The 10,531-nt window shown below is 47.3% G+C and overlaps 2 protein-coding genes across 2 annotated transcripts; both read left to right on the forward strand.

The window, feature by feature from the left end:
- Positions 1-2,382: 2,382 nt before the first annotated feature.
- On the forward strand, positions 2,383-3,402 carry LOC308303773 (adenosine 3'-phospho 5'-phosphosulfate transporter 2-like; the record flags this gene model as incomplete). The annotated part of the gene is made up of 1 exon (XM_080748268.1): positions 2,383-3,402. One exon carries the CDS (start codon positions 2,383-2,385, stop codon positions 3,400-3,402), a length of 1,020 nt encoding a protein of 339 aa, XP_080604394.1.
- A 357-nt stretch (positions 3,403-3,759) lies between these two features.
- LOC308302819 (lysophospholipase D GDPD1-like) lies at positions 3,760-4,713 on the forward strand (the record flags this gene model as incomplete). Its single annotated transcript, XM_080747120.1, has 1 exon — positions 3,760-4,713. One exon carries the CDS (start codon positions 3,760-3,762, stop codon positions 4,711-4,713), a length of 954 nt encoding a protein of 317 aa, XP_080603246.1.
- Between the last annotated feature and the right edge of the window lie 5,818 nt (positions 4,714-10,531).

Here is a 10,531-nt window from a genome sequence, read left to right on the forward strand (position 1 = left end):
GAAATGTGCCAATGTCAACCAGAGACATCGGGTATCTTGGAATGCCTCGTAAGGACATACCGTCAGTCATGTCAGACCTATATGATTTTTGAAGCGGTGAAAGCCGCTTCCAAGGAGTGGCTTTGTGTGTCCCCCATGTCCATATATGGTCATTTCAGTCCAGAATGAACAGGTTTTATCTGTCCGTAAATGTGTGTCCCATGTGTGTCCCCCCATGTCCATATATGGTCATTTCAGTCCAGAATGAACAGGTTTTATCTGTCCCGTACGTCCAGAATATGTGTGTAGTGTCCGTCCCGGTCTGATGATTGGATGATAAAAAATGTCCAATGAGACCATACTTTGAGGATTGGTCAAGCTTCACATGACAATTCGGCCCTCCAGATAAAATCATTCATTCATTCAGAATCCTGAATTATTAAGCTCTATAACACATGGAATAAAAGTTCACCGCTTCACTTCGAACCGATGGTTTGATTGCCAGACCCATGAAATGGGTAGGCCTACATAAGCAAATGTCGGTCTGTCCGGGTTTTCTATATAAAGGGTATATATGATGATGACATGATGATGACATGCCTACAAAAGGCATGATGTCATAAATGATGATGACAGACAGGGGGTCTGGCACAACCAGGTTGACCTGGTCTAGTTTTTAATTAAGACAATGGTGAAAATGAATTCACAAATACATTTATATAAATTATACTATATATATACCAGTATAACGTATCTCTTAACAAAATGCACCCCTGCGTGTCCCGATGAAGCTGATCGATTTGACATATGGCCCAAATGTGTGCCACCAAAACTGTGCATGGGAGGAGTAGTGCGGCAACACGTTTATCTATGGAAATAAAGTCAGACAAGTACTATTGTAGGCCTATTGTGGGGCAACCACACAAGTCGATGTAAAAAGCCATCTATGGTGATATGAGGTTTCTGTCCGACAGCATCGTTATTCCAGGCCTGTAGGCGAGCAACGACCTGGCTGGCAACGACCTGGCTGGAATATTTCCCCATGCCCTCGGGGATGTAACCCACAACGCCTGGCTGGCGTTCAGAGAGCTTTAAAGAGGGCTGAATAGGCTCGCCACGTACCTAAATGAACCAGTTGACCTTCAACTGCTGCTCCATATGTCCCGTGGGGCGCTGAACTTTAACAGCTCAATGTCCACTGAGACGTTTTAGGGTGTGCTTCATTCCGACTTGTGATTAGTAATTGTGGGCTCGCTGAAAGGCGAGACCTGCGTGTTATACCAAATCTTTATAGGTCAAGTTTATTCTCCTCAAAAAAATACCTACAGTGCAAAGGCAGGGCCCTTAGCCAACGAGGAGCAGCCAAAGGGTAGATCTTTGTGCCCATACATGGTGTTCCATGCGATCCCACACTAGTTAGAGACATATATCAATATCTTTTTGAGCGTTGCAAACCGCTCCTACATTTCACTTTGTGTATCCACAACTTTCCAACATCCCATCGTGCATTGCGCAGAATGTGCAGGCAGCTTCCGGCGCCGCAGCCGAGAGTGATCCACAAGCTCACAACGGTTGCATCTGCGACGCGACGTGAGCTTGTATGTCTGCTGTTAACCGGAAGTGTCCCGCAAATAATGCTACAGTAAATTATCGGGGAAACAGGTGGATAATAGCCAAATGTATTAGTACGGATCTCCATGTATGGACATCCGTGCTCATCTATCTATAAATAAGCCAAATCTCTGTCTGTCTGTCTGTCTGTCTGTCTGTCTGTCTGTCTGTCTGTCTGTCTGTCTGTCTGTCTGTCTGTCTGTCTGTCTGTCTGTCTGTCTGTCTGTCTGTCTGTCTGTCTGTGTTTATGTCATCCAATGGGAAAATGCTTGAAAAAACATGGGGTGACACCATCTAATGGGAAAACCCATGAAATAACACAGAGTGACATCATCAACTGGGTGATGACATCACCATCGTCACCATCAACAGACCATCGTCACCATCAACAGCCAATGAGGGATCAGCATTTTTGGTAACAAGACCTGATATAAGTAGGTCATATATTTATAATGTATGGCCACAAGTGCACAAATTGCAAGTTGGGCACCTCGACAGTGTGTGTCTGTGTTTACGCCCATTGCCTCACGGGCCACAGGTTCGTAGCCAATCAGAGTGGGGTAAAGAGTGACGTCATAACATGGGGGTCTATATCAGGGCCACGAGATGGGCCAATTGCACAACTGGACGTCGATGGTGGGTATTCTGCCTAATGGGCACCGGTCCGGGTTCCCCAACATAACTTCTGAGACTCCTCAGGGACATTCAATCCCCCATATACTGTGCACACCCTCGGGCACAGGACTAGTGGTCCACTCAGAAGGCCCACCCAGACCAGAAGGCCTACTCCCCATGTCGTTCCGCTCCAGGCCCGTTGAGGAGCTGAGGGTCCTGGGTTTGGACCTGACTCCGTTCAGCAGCACCGGCCGCTTCCTCATCTGCACGGTGGGGGTGTTCGTGTTCTTCCTGCTCCACGGCTACCTGCAGGAGGCGCTCTTCTCCCAGGAGGGCTTCCGGCCGTTCGGCTGGTACCTGACGCTGGTGCAGTTCGGCCTCTACTCGCTGTTCGGCCTGCTGGAGCGCCGCTTGACCGCCAGGGGGGACGAGGACGGACAGCTGCGGGGAAGGGGATGGGAAGGCGTTCCGCTGCGGACCTACGTGCTCATAGCCCTCCTGACTGTGGCGTCCCTGGGCCTGGGCAACGCGTCGCTGGGCTTCCTCAGCTTCCCCACGCAGGTGGTGTTCAAGAGCTGCAAGCTGCTGTCGGTGATGCTCGGAGCGGTGTTCATCCAGGGGAAGCGCTACAGCACCACGGACGTGTGGGCCGCGCTGTGCATGGCGCTGGGCCTGGTCTGGTTCACGCTGGCCGACAGCATGCTGCTCCAGGGAGGCCTGGACGCCAGAGGCCTGCTGCTGGTGGCCGCGTCCCTGTGCGCCGACGCCGCCATGGGCAACGTGCAGGAGAAGGCCATGCGCGTCCACCACAGCTCCAACGCCGAAATGCTGCTCTACTCCTACAGCATCGGGTTCCTGTTCATCCTGGCTGGGCTGAGCTGCGCCGGGCGGCTCGCCCCGGCCATGGCCTTCTGCCAGCAGAGTGGCTTGGGCAGGACCTACGGACACATGTTCCTGCTGTCGCTCTGCGGCTACCTGGGCTTGTCCTTCGTGCTGGCGCTCGTCAAGCACTTCGGCGCGCTGGCAGCAACCACTGTGACCACGGGCAGGAAGGCTGCCACCGTGGTGCTGTCCTTCCTGGCCTTCAACAAACCGTTTACTCTACAGTACCTCTGGGGAGGCATGTTGGTCATGTTAGGAATTTACCTTAATGTCAATGGAAAGAAGGCCAACAACATGAAGCTACCTGCAGTTTAACATTAAAAGGTTAAACTACCTGTCCTGCGGTTTAATGATAACAACATGAAGCTACCTGCAGTCTATATTTGATACAGCCTGTTCCTGGAGAAAATATAACTAATTCTGCTTTAGGAATCGGAAAATACACTCCCGGGACGCTTCCAGGTCAGAAAGATCCCTGATGTCATCACCAGACCTATATGCCCATAAATGGGCATATTGATTCGATCGGCGCTTCTGGACAACTGGATATTTAAAGTCATCGGTCAGTCAGTGTGTGGCTGTCAATCGTATCATTGACATGTCATAAAACACCGGGATCGATCGAAGTAGACAAAACTAAACTAAAAACAGTTTGATGCTTAATTCCAAGAGATGTATGCTGCACTGCCCGTGTTGTCCAAGGTGACAGGGTACATACTCACCTCTGCTCTGCTGCTCAAATGGCCGAACCTTCTGCATCGGAAGAAGCAAGCGGCGTTCCTCAGCAGGCATATTTCGCATCGAGGAGGTGCAGGAGAGAATCTGGAGAACACCATGGCAGCTTTCAAGCATGCGGTGGGTCTGGGCACCGACATGCTGGAGCTGGACTGCCACCTGACCAAGGATGGTCAGGTGGTGGTGACACATGATGCCAGCCTAAGGAGATCCACAGGCATAAGTTCGTACATCTCCGATGTGGCTTACGCCGAGCTGCCTCCTTACCTTTGCAAGTTGGATGTATCTTTCCAGAGGGAGTGTTATTGCGAAGGTGGGGAAGACAAGCGTATACCTCTGCTGAGCGATGTCTTTGAGGCCTTCCCCAGCACCCCTGTCAACATCGACATCAAGGTCAGCGACGACATGCTCGTGAAGAAGGTCTCCGACCTGGTCACTCAGTATAACCGAGAGCATCTGACTGTATGGGGAAGTTCCAGCAACCGGACTGTCAAGAAGTGTTACGTAGAGAATCCTCGTATCCCAGTGTTGTTCAGCCTTACAAGAGTACTACAGCTAGTAGGCCTCTTCTACACCGGCCTTCTACCCTTTGTTCCCCTCAAGGAGCAGTTTCTGGAGATCCCCATGCCTTCTATTGTCACCAAATTGAAGGATCCTGGAGGGATAACCAAGAGTCAGCGAATCCTCATCTGGTTAGCAGACCGCTTGCTGATGAGGAAAGCTCTGTTTAATCATTTAACTGCCAGGGGAATCCAGGTGTACATCTGGGTGCTGAATGATGAGGAGGACTATCAGAGGGCATTTGACTTGGGAGCCACAGGCGTTATGACGGATTACCCAACCAAGCTGAAAGACTTCCTAGAGAAGAATGCTATTGCAAAGCCCCAGTGACCTACCAACCACCTCCCAGCCTGCCTGGCCTTTCAAACTGAATGAGCCGCAATCCATCCTCTCGTGTCCACTTCACCACATGCATTCCAGCTGGAGTATTCTCAGACTGTGTTTAACCAGCAGTAGGGATCACCGCTGCCCACACCCCACTGTGCTTTTTGTTTGTGGAAAACATACCTACAGTATAGGGCAGTCTTTAGCTCTGGTAAAACAACTTTCAGTATTTTGAATAACTATGAATTGCCCATATAGTGTACACATATCTGCTGCCTGTTTCATCTTCCCTATGTGTTCTTTACCTGCTAGGAGACTGGAATTCATAATCAGAGGTGTAGATGGATTGGCTGATGGCTGGTAGGAATGGACACCTGTCCCTCACCACACACTTGGTCTCCCACATGGACACAGCACAGTCATGCCTGGGGTGAGTGGGTCAGATTGATTCATACCGTATTTTCCCCACAACCTATATATAGGCATATGCAGTATAGTATACACATCCAGTCATCCAGAATATAATGGGTATGCTCATATGGGCATACACTGATGACTTCAGGGATATCCATAGATGGGCAATTGGACATTCCTGCTACTAATTGATGCAGAACCTGGAGAGTGGTAGGACAGCTCTTTCAAGATGTAAGACCCCCATCCCCATTTTTGAAGACTCTGTCTGTGCCATCAATGCCAAGTCCTCCCCCATCCCCATTTTTGAAGACTCTGTCTGTGCCATCAATGCCAAGTCCTCCCCCATCCCCATTTTTGAAGACTCTGTCTGTGCCATCAATGCCAAGTCCTCCCTGGCTAGAGAGCAACTTGATAATCTGGGGCGAGATATTCAGTAACTGATTTAAAGTTGAGTGCGTGGAAAGAACACAGAGGGACCTCATGCACTTAAGCAAATTGGGGTGTCAGAACTGTCCTTCTGGGTGGAAACCCTGGGCAAACACTCCCTGTTATCCAAAGCGCAAGCAACACTTGGTTAAGGATCTGAATACTCTGATTTCATACACGAATGGATGCATTGACAAAAAAGACAACCTTCTCAAAGGCACTGTATACACTCCTCTGAACAATGACATCCGAGAAGTAGTCTGACCTCCCTACAGAAGAGAGAGTCTACTTTCAGCCGACTCAATTCAGGGACCACAAGGATTATGTGCCTGTGGAATTCTTCAATTCACTTACACCCTCTGGAATCCATGTTCATAACCTCAAGTTGAAAGTAGGCGCACCAGTCATGTTGCTTAGAAACCTGCAAGCAGGTCCTGACCGCTCTCTCAAGAATGACACCAGAATGGTGGTAATGCAAATGATGGACAAAGTCATTGAGTGTGAGATTGCAGTAGGCACAAACAGCGGTGAAACAATCTTCCTCCCAAGAATACCTCACTATGACAGAGGTGATGAGCTTCCCTTCACCTTCATTAAACGACAGATTGCTTATAGCTTTCCCTCTGTTACCATCAATAAGGCCAAGAGAATGAACGCAGCTGAACACAATTAACTACAGGTGATTGCAACTTGTGTTGCACAGTAAAATAGCACTTCCAACTTTCTAAATCCTAGAACACTAATGTTATTTTTTGTTACACCGTCACTAACGCCAGGGATATATTTTACCCAATATAAAATATTCCATAAAAAATACTCATCAAAATATATTTAAGCACAACAATACATGGCAACTTGAGGCTTTAATCTTTCAAAATGAAATTTCACAAAACAACGAAAAACAGATATCATTGGGGATATCATTTTGGCATGCTGGATGACATCATCGGCTGACTATCTGTAGACCAGCTTTGCTAGCTTTGGTAGTCTATACATAGCCTACATTTATGGAATGATGATTGTTATTGCTTAAACATGTGACATTATACATTTGTGGAACATAATATGCTATACTTGTTAAGTTACTGCTTTAATGATGTTTTTGACTGTCCAAAATCTTGACTGTCCAAAAGTCGGGCTGTATTACTAATTAAACCCGTTGATACTCTGTTTCGCTCATTTGCCTCTCATACAATTCAGAGCATGACTCCGAGCTGGACAGAGAAAGCTCCTCAATTATCTCGTTTTGACACCCAACCTTTTGTACCCAGGTTATAGCTTAATGGAACACTCTGATGGAGTGAGGGTCCTTATCTTCTTTGCCGGGATTCAATTCCGCCCTCTTTATTCACAATGTATGCACAATGAAAGTAGACTATATGGGCATATGGGTTACTGTCTCCGGATATCTTTTCATAGTGATTCCTTTAGCCTTCCTATAGAAGCAGGGCTCGCATACTGCAGTCAAACCGTGTACCACACAGTAGCACAGAGAAATTATCAGCAACAAGATGTCACCATTCCATCTTCGGTGGTGTCAGTACATTATAATCGCAATGGGAGTCAATGAGGTTTGTTTTGGTCAAACTTTACACTTGGATTTAAATAAATTATGGTCCCAATCATCTTAAAATAAATTATAAAGTAGTGTATGTTTCTGGGCTTTCTACGTGAAGATGTGCAATTTCTTTTTTCAGTCTATGGTTTTTAAGCTTCAACAAATGACTCTGTAAGTTTGAATGTTCCCTTGCTATCAGGACCACCTGCAGCTGATGACAAGACAAACAGGACAGCACATCGCACGTGTCAATTAAAGTGACATACTCGCTGGCTGGCAAAGCGAACACACCACTTATAAATGCATACACACGCGAGAAGGCAACGCATGTGAATGCACACACATGCACAAGGCACGTGTGCGCTTGTAGAGCAGCTATTATCTGTGCATTACACTGACGTGCAACTAAGTATGAATCAGGCATCACTCCAAACCAAAACCCTATAACCTCTATTCTGAGAATGGAGGCCATTGCAATGCAGCTGTCCCCCATTGTGTGTGTGTGGTCCAGACAGTATAGAAGGGTCATGGGTATATTAAATGGCTGTTTTCTTTTTTTGTTTGCTGCCGTAACCGCTGTGGGCTTGATCTATGGAGCTGTCAGGACAGGGGGTGCTAACTGCCGCCTGGCGGCCGGCCAGATGAGAGAGCAAATTTACTGTAACTCCATGCACTCACTCACTGACATGCATGCACACATACATTTGCTGGCAGTGGTGGAAAAAGTACTCAGATGTAAAAGTATTAATACTGCAATGTTGAAATACTCTGTTACAAGTAGCAGTTCTGTATTAAAACTAGACCAGGTCAACCTGGTTGTGCCAGACCCCCTGTCTGTCATCATCATTTATGACATCATGCCTTTTGTAGGCATGTCATCATCATGTCATCATCATATATACCCTTTATATAGAAAACCCGGACCGACAGACATTTGCTTATGTAGGCCTACCCATTTCATGGGTCTGGCAAAAATATTGATTGATTGATTGATTGATTGATTGATTGATTGATTGATTGAATACTTTATTAGTAGTTAGCAAAAAAAAGAAAGCACAGAAATGTACATTTCAATACAAGGTCTGCTAAGAGGATTTTAAACACAAGAAAGCCTATATGGCTTGTTTCTATTGGGGTCCTTTGTACTCAATTCATGGAAATTAGAAAATAGTTTAGATGTTCGACAGCGGGGTGGATTCGAACCGCTATACCTTATACTGTATCTTCACTTTCGTATAAAGTTTACTCATGCTGATACTAGCTGTGTTTTTCGAAGCTCTAAGACAATGAAATAACCCCCCCCCCCCCAAATACCTGTATGTTTGTCTCAAAGAATCCTTTCTTTGTGACTTTTTGGTACCTACAGGCACTGAATGGACCTCTGCCAGCCCCCCCCCCTCGACGTTGAGTCATCTGCCCACCTATAGCCGTTCTCATTCCCTCCTTGTCGGCAGTCTTTCCCCCCCGAGGGCTTCATTCTCTGATCACAGCCAGAAGTGTGCCTAGGTGCACCTTCATTAGAAATGCACATTATGCAGGGAAGGTAAATACCGTGAAGAGGAGACAGGGTTGAATTTGCTATCAGACCCCCCCTGCTGGGAATAGACTAGTGCAGAGAGGCCTCCCCGGGGGGGGGGCCTACCCTGATTCTTGGTATACCGTAATCACCAATGCGTCGAGAATATATTAGCGCCCTGGTGGCCGCGGAACGCACGGCTGACCCGCGAGCGAGTTGATCAAGAGAAAGTGTTGCTTTTTTTTTACGGTGAGGCAGGGCGTCTCAGGTATAGACGACGCTGGATGCTTCAAGTATTTAAGTCACGTCAGGGAGGGTTCAGAGCCATTTCCCTCGAGGAACACAATCTAAAAAGTGTCTTCAACTTCAACGATATAAAACTTAGAGAAGTGGCAGGAATATATAACTCAGGTTCATGAGCGAACCAGGGGTAATGAAAGCTGAAAAAAGAGACGCTTTTGTGACGGTTAACTTTGAGTGTTTAAGCCACATTTAGGGGCCGAACACCGTTTTAGCCTCTGTAGGCATGGTTTCGCAATTGTTATCAATGCATTATGAAGCTTCTTTTTTTTTTTAGATTTGTTTTTGGGCTTTTATGCCTTTATTGATAGGACAGTAGACTGATAGAACATGGGGGGAGAGATGGGGAGTAGCAGGCGGCAAAGGTCGTCCGGATCGTGAATCCAACCGGCGATGCCGCCAGGCATCCATGCTTATGTGACAATGCCTAAGTGGTGTGTGCCTGGACCAGTAGGCCAGCGAGCGCCCCCATTTTGGGGGGCCTTTTGTTTATTTTCAGGGTGCCTTGCACTTCTGGAGAGGAGCGTTGCTCATTGTCGTCCAACAGAATGTATGTTCCATTCAACGTTTGAGCCTCCGGGCTTTGACTGACAACTTGACTCTGAGAATGTCCGTTGTTTCAGCTGTGCAAAAATGACCAAATGACCACCCCAACGGGGCTGCTCACGGGGAATTCCCGGGGACCACCGACTCCTGGTGCTCCAGAACGGATGCAAAAGTGGTGGCGCCCCCAGTGGAGGACCCCCTGCCACTGCAGCGCACATAAAATGCCGTAACTCGGGCTAGGAGCGTCCGGGAGAGCCGGGGCCGGTACCTATTCGTCCGCCAAGGCAACGCGGAGACCCCACCCCTCATTTCTCACATGGCCCTATTCTAGCGCCACCTTCAGGCCGATTTTTAAAACACATTTTTGGACACTGCTCCTACAGTTTTTGCCCTAAAATCACGAATATCACTACACAGCATGTCTACACTCATGTCATCAACATGGATCAGGAAGATTTGGGAAAAACAAATTTTTGCCCTATTTGTGGAGATAAGCCACCTACGGTCGCTTATCTCCCGATTAGGGAGTCTTACTGGTATAGGGTAGTAGGGGAGGTGGGGAGCCTCGTATAAGCAATTTGGGTCTTTTTTTTTTTTAATAGTGCATTTGCTTAATTGTGCTTGCTTTATAATGTTTTTTGGTTCCCACATTTTCCAGGACCCATTCAGATTAATATCTATTTGTCCACAGACCCTCTTCTGAAAATATGTGGTTCCAGGGACCCTCATACAAGATATGTGTTGTTAAAATGACAATGCAGGAATAAGGTGATCTTAAATAGGCAATTTCTGCTAAGACGGCCTTATCGTTCTGTGGTGCAGTGCACATTGCACACGGTACCACAGCGTCACGGACAGCCTTTTGAGCAGGAGCACGTGAACGCACATGAACGTGTATGTGTATGTGGGCGTGACGGTGAGAAGTGCGTCTACCTTGCGTATCGGAAACAACCATTCACAACGCATAAAAAAGCTGTTGAGTGTCAACGGCGTGAATTAACATGGGCAATGACCCTGGCCTGGCTGGATGCATAATGGTCCATTATGTGACCTGCTAAGTACTA

This window comes from Nannobrachium achirus (genome assembly GCF_963921795.1).
Source record: "Nannobrachium achirus genome assembly, chromosome: 18".
Classification (NCBI taxonomy): Eukaryota; Metazoa; Chordata; class Actinopteri; order Myctophiformes; family Myctophidae; genus Nannobrachium; species Nannobrachium achirus.